The sequence below is a fragment of the Myotis lucifugus genome, unplaced genomic scaffold (assembly GCF_000147115.1).
Source record: "Myotis lucifugus unplaced genomic scaffold, Myoluc2.0 scaffold_685, whole genome shotgun sequence".
In the NCBI taxonomy this organism is placed as follows: domain Eukaryota; kingdom Metazoa; phylum Chordata; class Mammalia; order Chiroptera; family Vespertilionidae; genus Myotis; species Myotis lucifugus.
Window position 1 is genome coordinate 281,250 of NW_005871733.1, and position 27,781 is coordinate 309,030.

At 43.4% G+C, this 27,781-nt stretch overlaps 1 protein-coding gene across 1 annotated transcript in view; it reads right to left on the reverse strand.

The window, feature by feature from the left end:
• The window catches only part of LOC102429666 (F-box/WD repeat-containing protein 12-like), a 34,842-nt gene extending 8,164 nt beyond the window's left edge, over positions 1-26,678 (reverse strand). The window contains 7 exon segments of the mRNA XM_014447598.2: positions 220-378; positions 4,374-4,583; positions 12,259-12,377; positions 12,790-12,809; positions 12,811-12,945; positions 24,306-24,343; positions 26,573-26,678. Of these exon segments, the coding sequence (XP_014303084.1) occupies positions 220-378; positions 4,374-4,583; positions 12,259-12,377; positions 12,790-12,809; positions 12,811-12,945; positions 24,306-24,343; positions 26,573-26,662 (771 nt within the window). The 5' untranslated portion in view covers positions 26,663-26,678.
• Positions 26,679-27,781: the final 1,103 nt, after the last annotated feature.

The following is a 27,781-nucleotide window of genomic DNA, read 5'->3' on the forward strand; positions in this document are numbered from 1 at the left end:
CGACTTCCGACCTGGGAGCAACACAGCAGCCTGGAAAGAGCAGCGGCTCTGGGAGAGGCCGGCACCACCACTGCCCAGCTGGTGGCCCTGAGTGGCCGCAGACGTAGTCCTGTGCGAGAAGCCACCCTCCCAGATGCATGTGCAAGACCGGGCACACAACCCACTACCTGTGCACACAAAGCCTGGCCCTTGGGACAAGGGACACAGCCTAGCACTGACCTTGGGGCTCAGGTCCGAGTCCTGGGCCAATGTGAACACCCACTGGCAGTCAGGAGAGCAGAGCAGGCTGGCGGGGTGGTTCGGGAACGCGCTCACCCTGGACAGCAGCTGCAGCCCGGGCACCGTCAGCGTGTAGAGTGTTCCGTCGGCACAGGCCGCCTGCAACGCGAAGTGTGGTGACCACCTGTGTCCTCCTGTCCTCGCCCGAGGACCAGGTGGCCACATGACTCCTTCCTCGCTGGGGTGAAATGACACTTATTAAGTCAAAAGTAATGAATTACTCAAACAATATGAGAGCAAACCCTCTCCTCCCTCCACACAGAAGCCCTTGCTATCCTCATGCTCAAATGCTAGCTGCAGCCTGCCCTGCCTTTTCTGTTTCCAAATACTCTTTGGAAATCTCTTCTCATCAGAGGACTTTTTTCCAGGACTTTTTACTTCATCCCATTATGATGGAAATTTGGGTTGTTTACAAATTCCGTTGCCATGAACGATCTTTGTGCGGCAATGCCAATATTTCCCCGAGAGGTCCCTACAACTGGAATTGTTAGGTCCAAAGAGTATCAGATTTAAAACGTCTAACAGGAAAAAGGCAAGCTTCATTAAAAGTGTTCAATCTATATTCTTACTTGCCATGTATAAAAATATTTATTTTTCACCACACTTATTACAATACCGATTTTTTTATGTGTTTGCTCATCCAGTAGGTCAAAAGCCTTGTTGTGATGCCACTTTCTTGGTTATGAGTTGGGTTTCACTCCTTTACACATTATTGGCCACTTGTACTTTTTTCTATGAGTTGACTATTCATGTCCTCACCTATTTTTCTACTAGATCTCTATGCTTCAAAAAATATGATTTTAATGCTTTGTTAAATAAGATACAGTGTTTTCTCCTGATTTTTATGTTTTAATTTTATAATACTCTACAGTTCAGATGTTTTTAATTTTTTAGTAAATCTGTGTATTTTTCAGTTCCAGGTTTTGTCTTGCCTAGCAAGGCCAGGCACATCACAGATCGATTTTAAAAACCAGTTAGTTATCCCTCGGATAATTTTATAACGGCCTTTTACATTTCTTAAACATATTTTTATTGATTTCAGAGAGGAAGGAATAGGGAGAGAGAGATAGAAACATCAATGATGAGAGAGAATCATTGATAGGCTGCCACACGCCCCCTTCCCGGGGATCGATCCCACAACCCAGGCATGTGCCCTTGACAGGAATCAAACCCGGGACCCTTCAGTCCACAAGCCGATGCTCTTATCCACTGAGCCAAACCAGCTAGGGCTGACTGCCTTTTAATTTAGTTTTAATTATTCTAAATGTATTGCCACAGGTGGAGTGATATGGGAGTAGCTTAGCTTCTCTCTCCTAATAGTCAAGGGCTCCATTTCTTGAATGGCTTGTCCTTCACCTACTGTTTTAAAAAAACATTTTTCACAGACATTTGCACCTGGAACACAATCTGGACTTTCTTTTCCTGAAAACACTTGTTCTTACTGGCCAAGAAAACAAAAACACTTCACAACGCATAGAAAACAGCAACAAACAAGGTCATGAAAAGAAAAAGTGAGAAGCAACACATTGAAGCTGATAAAACTATTCCACCAAAGGAAAACCAGGAATCAGAGATCTGTAGCCACATGGACAGGAGTTAAATATCACAATACAAGTATATGAAGGGACATCTGGAATCAGAAATTCAACACTCAGAATGGAAACAGATAAAAAAATATACTAAATAAGAGAAATTACTTCAGGAAAGATACTGATGAAAAAGTTATCTCGCCCTGGCCGTGTGGCCCTGTGCACCAAAAGATCGCCAGTTTGATTCCCGGTGAGGGCACATGCCCAGGTTGCACGTTTGGTTCCTGATCGAGGTGGCATATGGGAAGCAACCAATAGATGTTTTTCTCTCACATCAATGTTTCTCTCTCTCCCTTCCTCTCTAAAAAAAAAAAAAAAAAAATCAGTAAAAACATTAGGAAAAAAGAAAAAAAAGTTACCTCACAAATGAAGATAATAGCCCTAGTCAGTTTGGCTCAGTGGATGGAGCGTTGGCCTGTGGACGGAAGGGTCCCAGGACCAATTCCAGTCAAGGGCTTGTACTTCGGTTGCAGGCTTGGTACCCAGCCCCAGTCGGGGTGCATGCGGGAGGCAACCAATTGATGTGTCTCTCTCACATCGCTGTTTCTTTCTGTCTCTTCTCTTCCTTTCCACTCTCTCTAAAAAATCAATGGAAAAATATCCTCGGATGAGGATTAAGGGGAAAAGTGGACATAATAAACCTAAGAGAGAAAACATTCTCTGAACAAATAAGGGCACTAGAAGAAGAGAAAGAAAACAGGTAGGAGCACAAAAGTAGAATGAAAGGCTAAACTGAATCGGAAAGTATCTGAGAAGATAGGCAAGAAGATCAAATAAACATGAATGAAGTTCCTACAGAGCATTAATCTGTTAACACTTCATTAACAGATTAATAATTAAAATTCATATACAGTGAAACTTCCCAGAAATAAAAAAACCCTGAATCTATGTATTGAAAGGGTGACCCAGGATGATCACTGCAGACATGTCACAATGAAACTACTAGACTTTAAATATTTAAAAATATCTTGAAGGCCTTTGGTTTTAAAAATCCAAGTTTCTGACAAGTGAAGTCAGGTACCTGTAGACTTTCAACAGAAACATAAACAGTGAAATAATATTTTCACAAAATTCAAGAGAAGTGTGAGCAGGGATCTGGTGCCCAGCCAGGCTATCCTTCAGCATCAAGACTACAGAAAAGGGGTGCCTCACCTACTCCGGGAATTCCAAATACTAGGTTTTTTCATAGATCCTTTATGGTCTTACTACTCAAAAGAACTGGCAGCCCCAATATTCCCAAGAAGCCGGTTAAAAAGGCAGCATCTCAGGCATCCCCTGTTCACTCCAGCTCTGTGGCCACGGCCGGCTGAAAGCAGGTGTCTGGGGTTTATTTATCTTCTATAATTGAAACTTTGTTGCCTTCAGTGGATCTCAGAGCGGCCACGGCAGGCAGGAAGTTTGGCTTCCTCCATCACTGGAGCAACCAAGCCTCCTGCTCACTCCAGCTCTGTGGCTGCCGGCCACCATCTTGGTTGGGTTAATTTGCATATAGTTGCTCTGATTGGCTGGTGGGTGTGGCTTAAGGCATAGCGAAGGTACGATCAATTTGTATGTTTGTCTTTTATTAGATTAGATCATTTTTATAGCTTTTAAAACAATTTTTATTGAATTTATTGGGGTAACATTGGTTAATAAAATTATATAGGTTTCAGGGGTAAATTCTATGATACATCACCTGTATATTGTATTGTGTGTTCACTACCCAAAGTCAAGTCTCCTTCCATCACCATTTATCCTTCCTTTCTCCTATTCCACCTCCCACCACAACCCGCTCCCACTGGTAATCACCATGCTGTTGTCTGTGTCTATGTCATTTTTTATAGCTTTAAGTTCTCTGCTGAAATTCGCTTCCCTGATCATAGCAACCATTGGTATCTTTTTGTCTGTATCTAATAACCACACTATCCAAAGCCCCTATGGCTCTCTCAACATTGTCTGCTGTTTATCCTGCCAGTTCTAGTCGCTACTATTCTTTTTTTTTTAGTCCCTGCCCGAGGATATGTTTTTATTGGTATTACAGAGACAGAAAGGGAGAGAGAGAGAAACACTGATCAGTTTGCCGCCTGTACTTGAACCAACTGGAGACTAAACTCACAACCAGGTATGTGCCCTGACCAGGAATGGAACCCACCACCTTTGGTGTACGGGATGACACTCGAACCGAATGAGCCACCTGGCCAGGGCTAGTTGGTACTATTCTTATGCCCTAGTTAGCTTTAAGTGTGTGATGGCTGCTATGTCTGAAAAGAGAAATAATGTGAGGCCTGGGGTACTGGTATCCTTTTCCAGAAAGGTTTTCATTTACTCTGACCAGGTGATAGGAGTGCTGAGCTGCAGCAGGTGCAAAGACTGTTTACTCTCAGCCCAGCCTTACTGCCAGGTTGTAACACCAGATAATCCACCCAAAGCTCCAACTCTCCGTGGCCCTGCACTCCAACTTTTTTTGTGCCCTTGGCTGGGAGACAGCTAGCACCCACAGAGGCTCCTGAGAGCCGGGTCACTCACCAGCAGGAAGGGGCCCTCTGGATGGTCAGAGGCCTCCAACGCAGACGAGTGTGTAGGCAGGCAGAAGGAGGCTGACTCCCGCCCGCTCTCCGCTTCCCACACTTTGATGAGTCCCTGTGCGTCCACGGTGACAACCAGCTGCAGCTGAGGGTAAGTCACCAAATTCACCAGAGCATCAGGCTGTAGAGGGCTCGACCAGATCTCCATGCCCTGGGCAACAACAAAATTAATATAAGAACTTATGTAGAGCAGTTTATTTCATAAACACACATTGTTTTCATTCATCCCTCAACCAGCACACCCTGGGACATGCAGGTGAAAGGACCCCATCCCCATCCTCACAGGACTAACCAACAGCAGGGCAGGGCATACCACGGAGGTGGCTGAGTGTGGGTGTGTAGAGACTTCGGGGGGACTGGGTGGCATCACCTGGTGGACTGGCCGGTATGTCTGCTGCACTTCTGATGGTGACCTACAGCTCAGCTGAGGAAGGCTGGGCGGGAGGGGGATCCAACACTACACACCCGGCTGGGACCTGGCCACGAATGGCTGCACACAGAGCCTCCACACGGAGCATCTCGCCCAGACCTGGGTAGTCAGTTTCACGATAAGCTAATCGGACTTGTGGATATGAATGGCTTGTGTTGCATATCTTCAGCTGCCCTGGCCAGGACACCCACTTCCCTACAGTGAACCCAGCAGTACCACCACAGGCCAGCCCTAGCCCATGCCCATGCCCAGAGGAAAACCAGTGGCCCAAGCTGGGTCGATTCCATGGTCTCTTCTCGGGATTCTGAGAACTGGATTGGAGAGGTCAAGAGCCCAAGTGCCAGAGGGCCCACAGTACATTAAGACAGGGCATCCGAGAACCAACCCACTAGCCACTGTTCCTGCGTCTCCAGAGCTCACACACAAGGTTTTTTCCAATTTGGGGTTATTCTGACCCTTTTTCTATTATGTTCTCTCTGTATCATGGTCTCTATCTCTTTTCCCACACCTGGTATCTCAGTATTCTTCCACTAGTTTCTTTCTTCCCCACAGGCCAACAAATCAACAGTTGATTTCTGTTGCTCAGCTAACATGCCATCAGTGGGACAGAACTGGGCCTGTGGACAGACTACTGAGGGTGAGCTTCGGAGGACACAGGGTGTTTACCAGTGGTTAGTGGCAGGAAGTGGGCGAAGGAGCAGTTAAACTCCCTTCCTATTTCAGAATGGGAAGCAGTGGCCAGCGGAACAGGGCAGAAAGATGCTGACCAGTGATGGTCTGGGGACCCTGACTCCACTCAATGTGGCCCAGAAAAGAGGCGTGGGGGCTGGGGCAGTCGAAAGCTGCTAGTGGCACCAGATACTTCAATGCTAGAAAAAGACAACTCAAACCCTAGAATTCTCCAGGGAACAGCAAATAAAACGTGGAGACAAATATTGTGAATACACAGAAAACTAAAAAAAAAATTTTAAAGAATAATTACAGACTGCAGGAAAAGCAAAATGTTAGTTTACCTCAAGGCTTGGCTGTGCAAAGCATTGACATAATTGTGGGGGAGCACGGAAGACTTGGTTGGAAAATCTGTAAGGAGGAAATTCTGACCAAGGAGCGTTGGCTGAAGGCACGAACCCCTGTTTACTGGAATTCCCTAGCGGGGTTGGCTGAAGGTGATTGCCTCTAATTGTTCCTCGACCTTTCCCAACAAGTCTGTGTACGTATAGACCCTTGGGTGTTTACCGGAATATTTATGCCTAATCTTTAGACGTCCTTGCTTAAAGGACACTGCAGACACATGTGTCCTCCCACGAATGCTTACCCTACTAATTGTATCTAAAAGTTAAACACAAAGGCTGGTGGTGGTGCACAGAGGTGACAACAAATACTCAAGGTAATGCATAACGAAGACCTACAAACAAGATTATTCTACCCAGAAAAGCTATTACTTAGAATTGAAGAGCAGATAAAGATCTTCTCAGACAAGAAAAAGCTAAAGGTGTTCATCCCACCAAACTAGTATTAAATGAAATGCTGAAGGGTATTCCTTAAGAAGATGAAGAGGAAGAGGAAGAAGAAGAAAGTAGAGGAGGAGGAAGAGGAGGAGGAGAATGATGATAAAAACCGTGAACAATAAAAAGACAATAAATACATGTCTATCAACAATTGAAGCTAGAAATCAAAGGAACAAGGAATCTAGTGAACAAATAAAATGATGAATAAAATAGAACCAGAGGCATTGAAACATGGAACAGACTGACGAACTCAGAGGGAAGGGGAAAGGGGGGCAGGAAGAGATTAACCAAAGAACATATATGCATATGTGCATTACCTATGGACTCAGATAATAGGGTGGTGAAGGCCTGGGTCAAGGAGGGAACCAGGTGGAAGGGGATAATGGGGGGCGGAAATATATGTAATGTTCTCAACAATAAATATTTTTTTAAAAAGGAAAAAAAGTATTTTCTAAAAGCATGAGGATAATTTAGAGAAACTTTGGGACAACATGAAACAAAACAACATTCAGATCATAGTGTACCCATAGGGAGAACAGAGTGAGCAAGAGATAGAGAACCTGTTGAAAGAAATAATGACAAAACACTCCCCTAAGCTGGGGAAGGAAAAAGCCACACATGATCAGGAAACATGAATGGTACCAATCAAGAGGAATCAAAAGAGACCCACTCCAAGACACATCATAATTAAAATGGCAAACATTAAGGACAAAAAGAGAATCTTAAGGGCCACAAGAGAGAGAGAGAGTAAATGCCTTACAAGGGAGCTCCCATAAGGCCATCAGTTGATTTCTCAACAGAAACACCACAGGCCAGAAGGGAATGGCATGAAGTATTCAAAGTAATGAAAAGAAAGAATCTGAAATCAAGACTACTCCATCCAGGAAGGCTATCATACAAAATAGATGGGGAAATAAAGAGAATTTCAGACAAAAAAAAAGGCTAAAGGGGTTTATTATCATCAAACCAGCACTACAGGAAATGTTAAAGGCACTACTGTAACAAGAAGAAACATATATAGAGAGAAACATAGGCCTAAAGAATAAAAATGGCAATGAATAAGTACCTATCAATAGTAACCTTAAATGTAAATGGATTAAATGTTCCAATCAAAAGACAGAGGGTAGATCAATAGATAAGAAAACATGACTGAAATATGCTATCTACAAAAGACGTACCTCAGAACAAAAGACTCTCACAGGATAAAAGTGAAGGGAGGAAAAAAATATTCCATGCAGATGGAGATGAAAAAAAAAAAAAAAGCAGGGTAGCAATACTTATATCTGACAAAATAGACTTTAAAGCAATAGCCTTAACAAGAGACCAAAAAAAAGTCCATTACATAATACTAAAGGGATCAATCCATCAAGAAATAATAACCCTAGTAAACATTTATGCACCCAATATAGGATCACCTAAATATATAAGAAAAGCTCTTGGTGAACTTTAAGGGAGAGATCAACAGCAATACAGTCATAGTAGGTGATTTTAACACTCCATTGACATCCCTGGATAGATATTCCAGACAAAAAAACACACACAAGGAAACAGAGACCTTAAACAACACACTACATCAGATGGATTTAACTGAAATTTACAGAACATTCCACCTCAAAGCAGAAGAATATACATTCTTCTCAAGTGCACATGGGTCATTCTCAAAGATAGACCACTTGTTAGGACACAAAATAAGTTTCTACAAGTTCAAGAGAGCTGAAATCAGATCAAACATCTTCTTAAACCACAGTGGCATGAAATTAAAAATCAATCACAATATAAAACACTAAGAAAAATTCAAACACACAGAGACTAAATAGTATGTTTTTAAACAATAAAGGGTTACCAATAAAATAAAAAAGAAATAAAAAACTTCCTGGAAATAAATGAATTTGAACACTCAGCAACCCCCAAATCTATGGGACACAGCAAAAGCAATTCTGAGAGGGAAGTTCATAGTATTACAGGCATACCTCAGTAAACAAGAAAAAGCTCTAATAAACGATCTAACACTACAACTAAAAGAATTAGAAACAGAACAACAAGAAAAGCCCAGAGTAAGCAGAAGGAAGGAAAAAATTAGAGCAGAAATAAATGGCAGAGACAAAAAAATACAAAAAAATCAATATAACCATGAACTGGTTCTTTCAAAAGATAAACAACATTGATAAAGCTTTAGCTGGACTCATCAAGAAACAAAGAGAGAGGACTCAAGTAAATAAAATCAGAAACAAAAGTGGAGAAGCAAGCACTGACACTACAGACATACAAAGGATTGTAAGAAAATACTATGCACAAACTATATGCCAACAAGTTGGACAATGTGGATGAAATGAACAAATTCCTAGAAAAATACAATCTCTCAAAACTGAATCAGGAAAAATCAGAAAACCTGAATAGGCCAATAACAACTGATGAAAAAGAAGCAGTAATCAAAAACTCCCAGCAAACAAAAGCCTGGGTCCGGAATTCTTCACAGAGGAGTTTTACCAAAAATTCAAATAAGAACTATCACCTATACTCCTCAAACTATTCCAAAATATCCAAGAAAAATGAACACTTCCAGGCTCTTTTTATGAAGCCAGCATTACCCTAATCCCAAAACCAGATAAAGACACTACAAAGAAAGAGAATTACAGGCCAATACCCCTGATGAACATAGATGCTAAAATCCTCAACAAAATATTAGCAAATCGGATCCAGTAATATATTAAAAAGATCATACACCATGAACAAGTGGAATTTATTCCAGGGATGCAAGCCTGGTACAATATTCACAAATCAATAAACATGATACAACACACAAACAAATAAAAAGACAAATAATCACATGATCATATCAATAGATGCAGAAAAAGCATTTGACAAAACCCAACACCCATTTTTTGATAAAAACTCTCAGCAAAATGGGAATAGAGGGCTCATGCCTCAACATTATAAAGGCCACATAAGACTAACCTACAGCCAACATCATAGTCAATGAGCAAAAACTAAAAGCATTCCCCTAAGAACAAGAATAAGACAGGGATGTCCACTTTTACCATTCTTATTCAACCTAGTACTGGGAGTCCTAGCCACAGCAATCAGACAAGAAGAAATAAAAGGCATCCAAATTGGAAAGGAGGAAGTAAAACTATCATTATTCACAGATGACATGATATTGTACAAAGAAAACCCTAAAGACTCCACCAAAAAACTACTAGATCTAATAAATGAAGTTGGCAATATAGCAGGATGCAAAATCAACACCCGAAAATCAATGGCTTTCTTTTACACCAATAATGAATTTTCAGGAAGAGAAACTAAACAGACGATCCCATTTCCCATTGCAACAAACAAATTAAGATACTTAGGAATAAACTTAACCAAGGAGGCAACAGACCTATACTCAGAAAACTACAGGACGTTGAAAAGAGAGATAGAAAAAGATATAAACAAGTGGAAGAATATACTGTGTTCATGGACTGGTAGAATCAAAATCATTAAAATGTCCATACTACCCAAGGCAATCTATAGATTTAATGCAATCCCTATTAAATACCAATGGCATATTTCACAGAGCTAGAACAAATACTTCAAAAACTTATATGGAATCAAAAAAGACCCCAAATAGCTGCAGCAATCTTGAGAAAGAAATCCAATGTTGGAGGGATCACAATACCGGGTTTCAAGTTATACTACAAAGCCACCATAATCAAAACAGCCTGGTACTGGCACAAGAACAGGCATATAGATCAAAACAGAACAGAGAACCCAGCAATCAACCCAAGCAATTATGCTCAATTAATATTTGACAAAGGAGGCAAGAGCATACAATGGGGTAAAGGTAGTCTCTTCTATAAATGGTGCTGGGAAAACTGGACAGGTACATGCAAAAGAATGAAACTAGACCATCAACTTATACCATACACAAGAATAAACTTAAAATGGATTAAAGACTTAAATATAAATTGGGAAAACATAAAAATCCTAAAAGAAAAAGCAACAAAATATCTGAAATCTCATGTAGCAGAATTTTCACAGATACATCTCCTGGGGCAAGAGAAACAAAGGAAAAAATAAACAATGGGACTGCATCAAACTAAAAAACTTCTGCAGAGCTAAAGAAAGCTGTCAAGTTGAAAAGAGAACCCACTGCACGGGAGAACATTTTTGCCAATGATACCTCTGGTAAGAGGTTAATCTCAAAAAAAAAAAAACCACCCCCAAACATATATATAAAGTACTCATACAACTCAACAAAAGGAAGACCAAGAACCCAATTAAAAAGTGGGCAGAGGACCTAAATAAACACTTCTCTAAAGAGGACATACAACAAAAGTCCTGGAGACATATGAATAAGTGCTCAACATCACTAATCATCAGAGATGCAAATTAAAGCAGCTATGAGGAACCACCTCACACCTGCCAGAATGGCTACCATCAATAAATCAACAAACAACAAGTGCTGGTGAGGATGTGGAGAAAAAGGAACCCAAGTACACTGCTGGTGGGAATGCAGACTGGTAGAGCCACAATAGAAAACAGTGTGGAGTTCCTCAAAAAAAATTAAAAATGGAACTGCCATTTGACCCAGTGATCCCACTGCTAGGAATATATCCTAAGAATCCCAAATACCATCAGAAAGAATATATTCAAAAGCAAAACAAATGATAACTGTAACTCATTCCAAAACAGCTCTAGCCCTCCTGCCCCCCTTCCCACACCCTCTCTGATTTTCCTTTCCAAGTCCCTCCCGGTTCCTGGAGTCCCTTACAGGACCTGGTCTGGAATCCTGCAGCCATCTGGAATCCTGGGCTGGTGTCCAGTTAGGACTTTCAGACACTTGCTCACACATCAACAGCCACTAGTGGCCTCAGATCTGAGTGGGCCATTTCAAAAGCACCACCTGCCATCACCAAAGAAACACACCCGTTCTCTCTTACGGATTCTACTGTAAAGTCTGGGCGGAGCAGTGACCCAAGGCTGGCACAGGGGTACGAGAATGCAACTTCCCCTAGCCAGCTACCCATGCAGACTGAAAAGGAAGGCTCAGGTCACGGGCAGGTCGCTGAGAACCAGGTGCTCTCTTACGGGCCAGAAGAGGAATGATCGGTGGGGAGTTAGGCAGAGCCTCCAAGGGCCCTGCTTGGAGACCTCCCGCCGCTCCGTGCACTATGTTCAAGTGCAAGGAACCTGTCCCTTCCAGCAGAACTGAGCCACAGAGAGATAAGCACCCACCTCACCATGTGGTACCAGGGTGCCGCTGCCTGTCTAGGGATTCCGGAAATGTGAAGTAACCTACAGTTTTCCGGGAAAGGACCCATTATAAGAGGCCGGGCAGAACCCTGAATTTACAGGGAACCACAGACTCAGAGACACCCCCTCTCCCAGGCTTTCTATACGTGTATAAAATTAGGATAATAATACCGAGTAGTCTGCTCAGCTGCTGTGAGAATCAAATGAGAAAATGGATAGAAAAGCTTTTAAACTAAGCACCAGCAACGTGTGAAATACTAATCGTTTCAAGGTTTTAACACTAAGCTTGCACTGGGGGTGACTAAAAGCTGCAGTTCCCTGGGCTCAACCACCCAGGGGCCAGCATCAGCTTCCACATGGAAGTCACAGCACTGAGCACGGCAGTGCCCCCGCCTCCTCCCGCCCTCCCCCCACCCCCCACCCCCCCACACACACTGTGCAAACAGCCCTGTGCAGAGGAATTTGAAGCAGGTCATTTGCGATCACTCAGACTCCAGTTTCAAGCATGACCTGTCATGGCGTCTGAGCCTCTTGCCGCTCAGATTTCTCATCTGTACAATGGGGCTCCCACTCCTCACCTCAGAGGTCACCTGTGATGCTTAATGACACCGAAGACACTCAGTACTCCTCCGGGCCCCCTCCAGGCCACTCACCGCATGCAGATTCCAGGCACGCACAGTGCCATCTGAGGACGCAGTGCACACCACAGACTTCTCCCGCCTGTCAAAGCAGTACTCGTTGGGTGAGATGTAGGCCAGCTTAGCTATCTCTCCTGAAAGAGAACAGACTTGCCTCAAATGGACACTCCTGCCTGGAGTGTGAGCACAACCTGGGAAGGGCAGGCGAGACAATCACTCCCCTTTCTGTCTCTGCAGCATAACAGGCGCGGATTGGGAGACAGCGGTGGACAGAAAGGGCTAGGGCTTTAGACTTACAACTTGGGTTTCATGCCCAGGACTGCCCACAGCCTACCAGCCCCAAAACGATGAAATAGATGCAATGAGCCCTCCTCACAGGGTTACAGTGCCTGTCAATGACTTAACACCAATGTTGAACCCAGCATGGAATGTACCCGTCAAGCGGCATTTTCCAACGCACTGGCTGAAACACAAAATGCCATGGGGCCGGACCAGGGAGAGTGAATGGTGGGAAAGCAGGCAGCTACCACACTCCCAACACCATACCTTTGTGCCCGGCAAGGGCTTAAGTCCTTCTCTGGCCGCCCAGATTCCACTCGGAAGTCCAGCTCGGATCGGCAGAGGTAGTACTGTTTCCATGTCTGTGTGCCCCGCGTCACCTGGGAGTCTTTACAGGAGGACCAGCGTCTCAGACACAACTGCCTAAAAACAGACCACAGTCCCAGGCAGGGCGGAACAGTCATCAGCAGGTACTGTGGCACTAACAGGCCAGGCTTTAATCCCCGGCTTCACCATCTATCAGATTGAACACCTCACTATGCCTGTGTAGACCGCATTTCCTCTACTGTCAAAGGGGGAAATGATGAGGGCGTACCATGTGAGGTGTAGTGCTTTGTGTGTATCCAGTCAATCTGCAGAACAACTCTGTGAAGTAGGTTCTGATTGCCATTCTGCACGAGGACAGACAGGCAGAGAGAAGTAAACACTTACCTAGGGTTATGCAGCCATAACCATTCCAAGGCTCTGCATATTTTGAAGTATCTAACTCTTACTATTGAATTGTCTATCTTTCCCTTCAATTCTGTCAGCCCTTCGTGTATTTTGTTGCTGTTAGTAGGTGCATACGTTTATAAATTTCATTTTTTATTGATTTCCGAGAGGAAGGGAGAGGGAGAGAGAGATAGAAACATCAATGATGAGAGAGAATCATTGATTGGCTGCCTCCTGCACACCCCACACTGGAGATGGAGCCCACAATCTGGGCATGTGCCCTGACTAGGAATTGAACTGTCACCTCCTGGTTCATGGGGTCGATGCTAAACTGCTGAGCCACGCCAGTTGGGCTGTTTATAAATTTTAGATCTTGATGGATTAACCTGTACTTTCTGTCTTAAAGTCTATTTTGTCTGATATTAGCCTGGCCATTCCAGCTCTCTTTTAGTTACTGTTTGCATAGCATATCTGTTTCCATTCTTTTATTTTCAACCTGAGCCTCTGCATTTAAACTATGTCTATTATAGATAGAATAAAGTATTAATCCCTTTTGCCAATCTCTGCCTTTTTATTGGAGTGTTTAATCCATCAAGACAGTATTTACATGTCATTTGCTTATTTCTATGCATTTTCCTTCTCATACTCTATCACTGTCTTCTTTTATAGTCAGTATTTTTCAGTGTCCTATTTTAATTCCCTGTTGTTTCTCACACCATAGTTTTTTGAGTTCATAATGGTTGCTTTGGAGATTACTATTAAAATATTTATCTTTTTTTTACTTTAAACAAAATTATTTTTTTCTTTTTGTTAATCCTTACCTGAGGATACTTTTCCCATTGATTTTTAGAGAGAGTGGAAGGGAGGGAGGGGGAGAAAGAGAGAGAGGACAAACAGACAAACAAAACACTGATGTGAGAGAGACACATCAATTAGATGCTTCCCGCATGCATCCCAACCAGGACTGGGGATCGAACCTGCAACCCAGGCACGTGCCCTTGACCGGGAATCGAACCCACAACCCTTCGGTGCTTGGACCAATGCTTTAAGCACTGAGTGACACCGGCCAGGGCAAACAAAATTCACATTTTATTTACGTTGAAAAACTAACTTATGACAATCTAGTTGTAATAATTACTTAATTTCAATAGAATTCAAAAACTTGGCTCTGGTATAGCTCCATTTCTTGCCCCCTCATTCATGCTGTTATTATCACATAAATTATATCTTCATACATCATGTACCCAAAAGGGATTTATAGCTATTGGTTTATACTGTCTTTTACCTCACATAGGAGAAACAGTTATAAAAAATTTACACTGCCTTTTATATATGCCCATGTAGTCATTTTACAGTGCTCTGTATTTCTTCACGTGAATTCAAGTTCCTATCTAATGTCCTCAACCTAAAAGACTCCCTTGTATTTCTTGTAGGGCAAGTTTACAAGCAACAAACTCACTGAGCTTTTGTTAATCTGGGAATGTCTTAATATTCTCCTTCATTTTGCTAGTTGCAGAGTTCTGGGTGACAATCTTTTTCTTTCAATTTGTAATCTCACTGCCTCTGGGTTCTATTGTGTTTTTTATGAGAAGTCAACTGTTAATCTCATTGGGGGTCCCTTATACATGATGAATTGTTCTCTCTTGATGCTTTCAAGTTTCACTCTGATTTTGGCTTTCAACTTTGATTATGTGCCTCAACATGAAACTCTTTGAGTTTATTCTACTTGCAGTTCATTGAGCTTTCAGATGTGTAAATTAACATTGTTCATCAAATTTGGGAAGTTTTAAGCCATTACTTCTTTGAATACTTCCTTCCTTCTTCCTTTCTCCTATCATTCTTGAACTCCTATTATGCATTGTGGGCACACTTGATGTTGTCCCACAGGTCTCCTGGGCGGTGTGAGCAGAAGCCAGGGTTGGGGATTCTGGGGTTAGAGCTTGGAAGTCAGACATTCCGGTGTCCTGTACTGAGTCACTCGCTCATGCTGAAGAGAACATCTTTCTCAGGCAGACCTTTGCTATCCAGGCATTTTTGCTTGGGGTGAAGGCAGTTGCCCAACCCTTTTGGAAAACTCTTTGCCTCACTGTGTGGAGTTTCTGAGGCCCATTAAGAGACTAAGAATAACAATTAGCATCCAGGCATAATCAATTGCCCCAACCAGCTGGAAAACTTCTCATTCCACCAGTGAGCAATAGCATGAGTAAATACAATCAGTCTTCAGGCAGAGGTGGTTCTCTGGAGGCTCTGAGTCTTTGCCTGATCTAATTAGTCAGAAACAGCTTTTGATATTGTTCTGGACTAGAGACAGGGAGGCATAGCATATCTACCTAATGCACAGTCACAAATTCAAATAGGCAGCCAAAATGGGAAGACAAAAAATAACCCCCAAATGAAAGAACAAGAGAATTCTCCAGAAGAAGTGCTAAATGAAATGGAGATAAGAAATGTATCATACATAGAGTTCAGAATAGTGATGGCAAAGATGCTCAACAGCATGAGAAAAGATATGGTAACTATGAAGAATGACATAGCATGAATAAAGAGCACAGTGGAAGGAATACACAGCGGGTTAGAGGAAGCCAAGGATGGGATCAGAGAATTAGAAGACAGGATAGAAAAAAATCACTCAATCAGAGAACCAAAGAGAAAAAACAATTTTAAAAAAGGACAGTTTAAGAGGGCTGTGGAACAACATAAAATGTAAGAATATTCACATAATAGGTATGCCAGGAAGAGAAGAAAGTGAGCAAGGGATAGAGAATGTGTTTGAAGAAATAATGGCAGAAAACTTCCCTAACCTTGAGAAGGAAAGTCACACAAGTTCAGGAGGCACACAGAGTCCCAACCAAGAAGAACCCAAACAGGCCCACACCCAGACACATCATAATTAAAATGCCAAAAATTTAAGACAAGGAGAGAATCTTGAAGGCAACAAGAGAAAAGCAATTTACCTACAGAGGCGCTCCCATAAGGCTGTCAGCTGGTTTCTGAAACTCTACAGGCCAGAAGAGAATGGCTTGAAGTATTCAAGGTAATGAAAAGCAAGGATCTGAAACCAAGATTACTATATCCAGCAAGGCTATAATTCCTGAGACAAAAAAAAAAAGCTACAGGAGTTTATCTCCACCAAGACAACATTACAAGAAATGCTAGAGAAATTGCTATAAGAAGAAGAAGAATAGAGAGAGGGAGAGAGAAAGATAGGCATAATGAATGAAAATGGCAATAAATAAGTATCTATCAATAATAACCTTAAAAGTAAATGAGTAGCCCTAGCTGGTTTGGCTCAGTGGATAGAGTGTTGGCCTGTGAACCAGAGTCCCGGGTTCGATTCCGGTCAAGGGCACATACTTGGTTACAGGTTCATGCAGGAGGCAACCAATTGATGTGTTTCTCTCACATCAATGTTTCTATCTTCCCCTCTCTCTTCCACTCTCCCTAAAAACTAATGGAAAGATGTCCTCAGGTGAGGATTAACAACAATAAAAAAGTAAATGGAGTAAATGCTTCCATCAAGAGACAGGGGTAGCTGAATGGATACATAAATATGACCCAAATATATGCTGTCTACAGGAGACGCACCTCAGAACAACAGTCTCACATAGGATCAGAGTGAAAGGATGGAAAAAAAGATTTCCATGCAAGTAGAAAAAAAAAAGCTGGCGTAGCAAAACTTATATCTCACAAAATAGACTTCAAAATAAAGGCCATCACAAGAAACAACAAAGGTCACTGCATAATACTAAAGGGATCGATCCAACAAGAGGCTGGGATCTGTTACATTTATACCATGGAATACTAGAACAAACACTCCAAAAATTTATATGGTACCAAAAAAGACCCCAAACAGTTGAAGCGATCTTAAGAAAGAAGAACAAAGTTGGAGGGATCAAAATACCAGATATCAAGTTATACTACAAAGCCACTGTAATCAAAACAGCACAAGAACGGGCATATATATCAATGGAATAGAACAAAGATCCCAGAAATCGACCCAAGCTATTACACTCAATTAATATTTGACGAAGTGCCGAAACCGGTTTGGCTCAGTGGATAGAGCGTCAGCCTGCGGACTAAAAGGTCCCAGGTTCGATTCCGGTCAAGGGCATGTACCTTGGTTGTGGGCATATCCCCAGTAGGAGATGTGCAAGAGACAGCTGAACGATGTTTCTCTCCCATCGATGTTTCTAACTCTCTATCTCTCTCCCTTCCTCTCTGTAAAAAATCAATAAAATATATTTTAAAAAAAATATTTGACGAAGGAGGCGAGAACATACAATGGAGTCAAGACAGTCCCTTCAATAAATGGTGTTGGGAAAAGTGGATAGATACATGTAAGAAAATGAAACTAGGCCACTAACTTACACCATACACAAGAATAAACTCAACATGGATAAAAGACTTAAATGTAAGACATGAAACCATAAAAATACTAGAAGAAACCATAGGCAGCAAAATCTCAGACATCTCTTTCTCAAAAACACTAAAAATGGAACTCCCATTTGACCCAGTGACCCCACTTCTAGGAATATATCCCAAGAAACTAGAAACACCAATCAGAAAGGATATATGCACCCCTATGTTCATAGCAGCACAATTTACAATAGCTAAGATTTGGAAACAGCCTAAGTACCCATCAGCAGATGAGTGGATTAGAAAACTGTGGTACATCTACACAATGGAATACTACACTGCTGTAAGAAGGAACTCCTACCATTTGCAACAGCATGAATGGACCTGGAATACATTATGCTATGCAAAATAAGTCAGTCAGAGAAAGATAAATATCACATGATCTCTCTCACTCGTGGAATATAATGAACAATATAAACTAATGAATAAAAACAGATCCAGAGACAGAGTAGCATCGACCAGACCATCAAACCTCAGAGGGAAGGCAGGAGAGGGTAGGGGGAAGAGAGATCAACCAAAGGACGTGTATGTGTGCATATAAGCATAACCAATGGACACAGACACTAGGGGGGTGAGAGCATGAGCTGGGGGAGGGGGCAGCAATGGGGGGATAAGGACACCTATGTAATACCTTAATCAATAAAGAAAAAAAAAATTTAAAAAAAATCTCAGACATCTCTCATAGCAGTATGTTTACTGATACATCTCCTAAGACAAAGGAAACTAAGGAGAAAATAAACAAATGGGACTGCATCAAAATAAAAAGCTTCTGCACAGCAAAAGAAACCATCAACAATATAAAAAGGGAGCCCTACGTAGAGGAGAACATATTTGGCAATGATATATCTGATAAAGGGTTAATATCCAAAATATATAAGGAACTCATACAATTCAACAAAAGGAAGACAAACAATCCAATTTTAAAACAGGCGAAGAACCTAAACAGACACTTCTCCAAAGAAGACATACAGATGGCCAAGAGACATGTGAAAAAATCCTCAAAATCACTGATCATCAGAGAGATGCAAATTAAAACGACAATGAGGTAGCACCTCACACCTGTCAGAATGGCTGCCATCAACAAAACAAATGACAAGTGCTGGTGGGGATGTGAAATAAAGGGAACCCTAACACACTGCTGGTAGGAATGCAGACTGGTACAGCCATTATGGAAACAGTATGGAGTTTCCTCAAAAAATCAAAAATGGAAATGCCACTTGATCCAGTGATCCCACTTCTAGGAATATATCCTAAGAAACCAGAAACACCAATCAGAAAGAATGTATGCACCCCTATGTTCCTAGCAGTGCAATTTACCATAGCTAAGATCTGGGAGCAGTCCAAGTGCCCATCTGTAGATGAGTAGATAAAAAAGCTGAAGTATATTAATACCATGGAATACTATGCAGCAATAAAAAAGAAGGATCTCTTACCCTTTGAGACACCTTGGAGGGACCTGGTGAGTATTATGCTAAGTGAAATAAGCCAGTCAGAGAAAGACAAGTACCACATGATCTCACTCATACATGGAATATAATGAACAAAATAAACTGATGAAAAAATAGATCCAGAGATATAGAAGCATAGAACAGACTGTGGAATCCCAGAGGGAAGGTGGGGGAGGGTGGGTGGGCAGAGAACCACCAAAGAATTTGTATGCATATATGCATAACCCAATAGGATGGTGAAGGCCTGTGGTGGGGGAGCGGGGGAGGGCAGGCTAGAAGGGGTCAATGGGGGATAAAAAGGGTTATATGTAATACTTTCAACAATAAGGATTGAGTATTGGAAAAAATAAAAAGCCGAGTCAACTGTACTTAAATTAGCTGATTTATAGTCTTTGTCTACTGGGTCCAATGTCTAGGCTTCCTTGGGGACAGTTTCTCTTGTGTGCTTCGTTAATGCATGTTAGCCATACTTTATTTCTTTGCATGACTTGTAACTTTGCTTGAAAACTGAAGATTTTAAATGACATATTGTGGAACTCTATAAATCCGATGCCCCTTCCCCCAGGTGTGTTGTTTATGCTGTTTGTTATTATTGTTTAGTGATGTTTCTTAACTGATTCTGCAAAGTCTATATTCTTTGTTACATCTGGTCACTTAAGTCCCTGCTCAGTTAAATTACTGCTCACTAATGATTGAACAGAGATTTTCTAAACGTCTAGAACAGGGGTGGGGAATGTCTGGCCAGAGGGTTGTATAAGGCCTATGAAGTCATTTGGCGTGGCCCTGCCAAGGCATTCGGGGTAAGTTAAATGTTTGACTAAATATAGCATGCTAATTTTTAAGATGATAATTCTGTATGGCCCAAGGATGATGTTATAAATATCCAAATGGCCCTTAGCAGAAAAAAAGGTTCCCCACCCCTGGTCTAGAACCACTAAGTCTCCCAGTCATTGCCAAAGGCTCTGTGTGTATGTCAGGGCATACATTCAACACACAGCCAGGCAACTGACTGCTCTGCCTTATCCTTCATTCCTTGAAAGAATCTCAAGGTCAGCCAGAGGTGCGAGCCTAGAGGCTTAGTTAGGTCTCTCCTGAGTTAGCGCAAAGTCCTGCTTGTGCACAAGACCTAGATTTCTAGGAATATGCCTGAGCTTTCCAAAACACCTAAGGATATCACATTCCTAGCTTTTTGTTTTAAGTTTTTTGGTTAGCCTGTTATTTCTAACTGTCATACATCAGCTCTGACAGCCACAAAGGTAACCAACTGTCTATAACTGTTTTTGACAAATACACCAAGGTAAAGGCTTTTCAAGTGGGTGAACTTCAAGTCAGGCAAAGTAAAGAGAGCCTACGAGGTCTTCCAAGAAACACCAGATTGAGGTCAAATAGTGAGGCTCTACTCCATTCTCCCCCTCAGTGAGTGCCAGGCTCCTGGTTTCACTGTGATTGGGAACTACTGATATTCAAGATTAACAGAGTTGGAGGGAGCTGTGGGAATAGGGTAAGTGAAAGCTTGCTGTTCTTACTGAGATTATGCCATTTTTTTCTTGAATAAACACTTCCCAGACTATTATAAGTCTCTGGTTAAATTCCAGAGTTATGTAAACGTTGATTTTGACAATTTGGGTGTTTTCGCATTGGCTTTATGGAGAACATTTTCAGAGGTCATTAATCCACCATTTTCCAAGAGTCTGCATTCTTAACTTATACGTGACCATGACGATGAAATATTAGCTCATCCGCACTGCAGAGAAGGAGTCCCCATCTAGTCTGTGGGCATCTAGTCTGTGAGACGTAGCTCTTGCCCTAGGAGCACTCTCAGCTGGTGGTTAGGAGGAGGATCAGCAAAACTAAAATTGAGGGGAGAAATGCTACTAGAAGTTTCAGAAGGGGTAGCTTATGGTGCCATGGGAGCTGAGCACAAGGGAAATGGACATCTGGCTGAAGAAGGTTAGGGAGGCTTGTGGGACAAAGGCTTCCAGCATTTCCCGTCACCAGAGCTAATGTGGCAGTGCAGGGCTCACATCTCACAGAAAAGAAGAACATGGTCAGGTAGGAAACAGCTGGCTCACAGCCCATGGCCTAAGCAAATACAGCAGAAATAATTTCTTTTTAAAAAAATTTATTTTAGAGAGGGAGAGAGATAGAAACATCAATGAGCTGCCTCCTGCATGCCCCCTAATGGGGATTGAGCCTGCAATCTGGGCATGTGCCCTGACCGGGAATCAAACCAGTGATCTCTTGGTTCATGGGTCAATGCTCAAACACTGAGCCACACTAGCTGGGCTAGCAGAGAAAATGTCTATCCATCACAGCCTGTATAGTCATGACCACAGAGTACACGCCAGGCTCTGTGTTACACACTAGGGACCTTCTAACACACTAGGTATTAGAAGGTCTGTGTTGGATAAAGGTTTTCTTGTGCTTACTGAAACTCTGGTCCCTGTACCAGAAGAAACATACTGGCAGATTGTGGGCAAAATTGGACCACAGATTATATTGTTTGCCCTGCACTGAAATGGCCTATATGAACTAGCTGCTGACACTTAAAAAATCTGGAGATTTCACATAATAATCCAAGGTAAAAACAGCTCTAGTGATACTGAACTCAAATTCCCACCTGGCAAAATTTGTCTGGAGCCACAGCGAGCTGTAACCTTTGGACAAGAATGAGCTCTCAGCTCCACCATAGTCTTCAACATCGTTTTTATCTCCGGGACTCTGAGGCCAGTGTCAGCTGCCTCATATCACCATTCTTAAATGTTGTTGATTTTCTTTTCATTGAAATAAGAGCTAAGAGAAATTTATTTGTATTCATATCTCAATCTAAACAGTGTGAAAAGAAAAGCTAGACCAAGAAGATAATGTGTTTAAGAAAAAAGAAAGATGACACATTTCTTTGTGGAAATGAAGTCTATTTCTACATAGCTAAAGCCATTATACATCAAACCATAAGAAGGACCCATGGCCAATATTCAAGAGCAATGAGAAAATAAAATGATTTGACAGTAAACAAGGCTGTAAATAAGGTGAAAGTGTGAATATAAGTAAAGTATGTGATCTGCCTCTGAAATAAAATGATGTAGCAAGTGAAAAAAAAATACCATGGCTCCAAAACCTTTCACAGTGGCAATTAATAACAAAACAACCTACTGTACACAACAGAAATTATGTACCTTAAACAAAATCAAATATTTGCAATTTTACTTATAACCAAAAAGCTAACACTTAGTGTGTTGAAGAAATGGCAGAATTTTAAAGGTCCTGAAGTATTTAAGTCATTTGCAGCACTTTCAATGTAAATTATAAAGTACAGATTCCAAACATATGACCAGTTAACCACATTTATTCACTGTGTCCATAGGACATTTTATAGGCACAACACCAGAAATGACACATGCATATGATGCTCCTGCCATGCTGTTGTCCCAGCCCCAGAAACATAAACCCAGGGCTTTTTTTAATAACATAAAACAATAACATCCCAAGAAATAACTTTATGCTTAAAAAAAAAAAAAAGGTTAGCACCAAACACTATGAAATAGTAATGAACCAAAATCCCGCCTGTGACTTGGCTAGCAGACAGCTGAACAACCTGAGAAACCTGGAAGCATGACATGGTAACATGTGACATATATGTGGAGGTCAGGGGATGAGCTGCTGATGAGGTTTTTTAGGGTGTTTTTTTTTTTGAACTGTTGACCGAAATATATTTAGTTATTTCACTCAAGTGGAAATTCCCACTCCAGCTGATCAGCAAAGATGGAAAAAAAGACTAGGGTTTAGGGTTGGGATCCTACCCATTTTAACAGGTGAACATTGTTCTGCAAGGGCTTACAAATAGTTGCACTAATCCACAAGTCAATTCACTTATTTCTAGTGACACAATGTCTTTGAGAATCACATCTAAGGCATACTGTTGTCTACTTACCTACAGATCAATCAATTTCCAGAACTAAATGTTATATCTACAATTGTTGAGATAAAGACTGGAACCCACTAAAAGTTCTCTTACTTCAAAAGTGACTAAAGAGATTGACATCAGCCAAAACCGGTTTGGCTCAGTGGATAGAGCGTCGGCCTGCGGACTGAAAGGTCCCAGGTTCGATTCCGGTCAAGGGCATGTACCTGGGTTGCGGGCACATCCCCAGTAGGAGATGTGCAGGAGGCAGCTGATCGATGTTCCTCTCTCATCGATGTTTCTAACTCTCTATCTCTCTCCCTTCCTCTCTGTAAAAAACCAATAAAATATATTTAAAAAAAAAAAAAAAAAAAAAAAAAAGAGATTGACATCATTTTTCTAATATTAGCAATAAAAAGTAAATGAAAAGCAACAAAAATAACAATGCTATATGATATTGAAAATGAAATACGGTAAGACTGGTATTGCAGAATTATAAAATACCTCAATGAAAAGTTATCCTAAAAATAAAAACAATCAAGCAAAGATTCCCTCCATATTTGGAAGTACCTTCATGTGTGAACAGCTATTTTCCACCACAAGTAATTAAAAGTAACCACAACTCCTAGCTGACAGGCAAGGATACAGTCTGTCCTGTATTCAGCCAGAGGTAGAAGATCTAACATTTTTATCTTGGGGCAAAAGAAAAGATGTCAGGTTCAAAAGGAGAAATGAATAGGAAAGAAAAATTTAATAATTTAATGATTAAAATATTTATTTTCTCAACTTTAATTTTTTGCATTTTATTTAAGTTCTAATATCATACATGCTAGATAGCTATGTTGTTATATCAGAGATGAAAATAAAAGTGGTTTAGTTGTGTTCAACCAGTTGTGTTCATTTGCTGTATATTTCCTCCCCTGAGTCTGGTACACCTGCCTTCTATCAACCTCCAACTCAATTAATAAAATATCTTATATTTCAGGACATTATAAAGAAAAGAGTCTTCTGCCCCAATCAGGGAGCAGTTTCCTGCTGGGAGGGGCTATCACTTATTGAATACTCAACAGAGGCAGAAACATAGTGAGTACTCAAAAAACGTACCCAGTGTAAGTCTTTTTGAGCTGCTGACCGAAATACACTAGTTATGTCCCTCAAATGGAAATTCCTGCCCCAGCTTATCAGCAAAGATGAGAACAGAGACTAGGGTTGGGTTCTTACCCATTTTAACAGGTGAACATTGTATACCCACCTCCCCTTTTCAGACACTGTCCCAACCACATATGGCTCTTCTTTCATTCACTCACCTCCACAATTCCTTGGTCCCTGAAACCTCATTCCAGACCTATAACAAGAAAGAAAAGAATAGCTGTTCAGTCACCATGCAGTTAGCATTTAGCCTGCCAGGCCCTATGGAGGGGAGAGCTAATCAGACCCAGTGCCTGCACTCATGAAAACTCCTCCTGGGACATATGGAAATAAAAACCACCACATAAGTGAGAAAGGAGAGAATGACCAACTGAATGCAGCCACGGGGTTCAGAAATGATTACTGACCAAGTCCCACAGGATGGGTCATTGCACTTTAAGAGAATGGCTGAAGCGTTCCAGCGAGAGACAGAACCACCTGTGCAAAGATTCAGACGAGTGAGAGACAGTGAGTAATTTGCCTTAATTAGAACATGAGTTCTGGGGAAAGGAGCTGGAGACTGGCTTACACCAATTCCTGTAGGGAGCGGTTTTCTTTCTGGAATTTGCCTCGCTGGCTCTGCCTGGAAAGCCACGCCCCTAGCCCCTCCTCTAGGGGGCGACCTCGTCCTGTTTCTCCGCAGCCCCGGAGCCCGCACTCCGCCCTGGCTGTGCCGAGTTCCCGTTCCTGGAGTCATAAAGGCAAAAACAGTGCGAAGCTACTTGAGAATTGTGAACGGAGGAGTGGTGCGTCAAACCGTGTCTTAGGGAAATCCCTCTGGCTGCTGTGAGAAGGAAGGGTTGGAAACGAGGGCACAGGTTGTAAGGTTGCTGCGATGGAGTAAATTGAGGCACTGGACCCAGGGATGTCCCAGATGCCAAGATGGTGGAATGGAACAGCTGCCAAGGGGAGGCCTCTATATGGGCCCTGGTCTACAAACTGGCCTCGGCAGAAGCATCTGGAAGAGGCTCAGGTGGCATGTGGAAGGCCCACGCCTGCATCCTGGACTCCGGAGCCTACACAGCTTCGGTGGGAACCACTGCGGAGATTTCTGTGACCCAGTCCCACTGAGGGTCCTGTCCCTGGAAGACACGATGGCCATGCTACCTGAGCCCAGGCTCCCATTTCTACAGCCCTCGCTCACCTAAAGCAAAGTTTCTCAGCCCTTAAGAAGTCTTTTGGGCCCTATCCGGTTGCAGGGCGCGCCCACATCCCCAGGGTGACTTTTCCTCCCCTAGCATGTCACTGGTCCTGTGGTTTGGACCTCCTGATCTTTCATATCTCTGGTCATTCCGTTTAGACCCCTGCCCCTGACCTTTCCTCCCTAGAGATAACATCCAGGCCTCAGTTGTATTTCAGCTCCAGGCCCAGAAAAGCAGCAAAACCAGATAAGCAACACCAGGGCAGACCTCAGGATAATCATGACCACCTGCCCTGGTGCCCACCAATCCATCAGTGGAGACCCTGAAAGGACACACATGAAAAGCTGCTGTATCCCACTGAGTGATTCCCCCGGAATCTGCCCTAACACCTCCACCCTTAAAACCTTACGAGGAGGACCCAGTGCACGCTCCCTCCAGGGAGCACATCGGAGCCTTTCTTTCCCTTTCCCCTGCCCCCCAGGGGTCACCCTTACCTTCCTCACTTCTAAGCTTCAAGGGCCCGTCCTTTGCCTCTACCTACTGATTATTCACTCTAGCTCTGTCATTTTCTAAATAAATGTTCTCTTATAGTTTGAGTCTTGGCTGTGAACTCTTTCCTAGCCAGAACTCAAGCACCGAGGTTGCCAAGCCCAGGCCCAGTCTAACACACGGTGCCATTCTCACCACCACCACCAAGAGTCTGTGATGCAAAAGACAAAACCCCTGTTCTTAGGAATGAGTAGCGGGGGAAGCAGTCACCAAATGCACCCTACAAACAGCGCTTAGAGTTGTGCCGAGTCCCAGGAAGAGGGGATGAGGGCAGGAGTCACCAGGGATGTGGCCCAGGCGAGACTAGCGCACTCAACGGGAACTCGGCACAGCCAGGGCGGAGTGCGGGCTCCGGGGCTGCGGAGAAACAGGACGAGGTCGCCCCCTAGAGGAGGGGCTAGGGGCGTGGCTTTCCAGGCAGAGCCAGCGAGGCAAATTCCAGAAAGAAAACCGCTCCCTACACTAATCTCTGGAGTGAATCCAGATGGAAGCGCGCGGGCGTTCCGTAGGCAGGGACAGGGCCTTTCGGGGCGACCCTTCCAGCGGCCGCGGCAGCAGCCACCTTGCGGACCGAGAGCGCCCTCTGCCGGTCACAGCTTCAAGCCGCCGAAAGCCCCAACCCGGACGGGGAAACGGGCCAGAGAAGGGCCGGCCTCGGGCACTCAGTGTCCATGTCCCCAGCCTGGGCGCGCTACCTTGTCCACCTGAGCGGCTCGGAGCAGGTCTCGGGCCTCCAGGAAGGAGAAGACGTGCAGCAGTTCGTGTACGCCCAGCGGCGGCCCCATCGCTTCCGCAGTCCCAGGCCCGCCCCGCCTTCTCCGCGCTTCCGCCCCGCGGGCCAATCCGCGCCCGGCCCGCCTCTGCGTCCCTGCCCCAGGCAGAACCCGCCCTGCTAGCGCGCATGCGCCTCATTAAGCCAATCCCGGGCCCGTCCGCCGCTCCTCGGCCCCTCCTCCCGCGGTGCGGTGGCCCCACCTACTCCGCCTCTCCCTGGCCTTGGGTTTGCCCCTGACTTCCCCTTGGATCTCGCCTTTGCCCTGGCCCGTATCCTGACACTCCCCAGACCCTCGCCCATCCCCTCCCGCTGACATTCACCCGCATCACTGGACCTTACAGTGTTCCCGAACCGGCACCTCTGGACCCCGCGCTGTGGTGCTGGCCCTGCCCCTTGGTCTCATCCCTTACCAATGTGTGTGTCCAGGCTCCACCTCCACCTCACCCCTGCCCTCTACCTAACCTTTGACTTGGACCTCTCACCAGGTTCATACTGGCCTTCACCCTGCCCTCGTCCTGCCATGTGCCCTTATCCTGACCCTCTTCCTCAACCTTGCCCGGCTCATCACCTAGTCCTTATTGGCACCTGTCTCCCACCCTTAGCCCTCCTTCCTTCACCTAACCCTGATCCTGACACCCTCACCGTGAACGTCATCCCAGCCCTGACCCTCACTTTCACAGTGACCCTCAGCCTCCCTCTTACATTGGCGCTGGCACATGCCCAGACCCTCACCCTAACTGAACCTCGTGCCTTCCTTACCACGGTCCCTAACCTGGTCTCACCCTTGCCTTGGGCCCTGACCCTGAACCTCACCCTGGACTTGGTCCTGGCCCTGGCCACTTGCAGATCAGTTAGTGTAAGGGTGAGGGTCGTGATCAAGTTCAAGTCAGGGCAGGTCAGAGTCACAGTCAGGATGAATGTAAGGTCAGAATCAGAGTGAGGGTGAGTGTCTAGCTCAGGATAAAATTCTATATTAGGTTAAGGATCTGGATGAGAAAGAAGTCAGTGTCAGAATCAGGTTCATGGTCAAATCAGTGTAAGGGAAATTTTAGGGCCAGGGTTATGTTCAAGATCAATGTGAGAATCATGATCAAGGTCAGGACCAGGGTCAGGTTGAGTGTCCATTAAA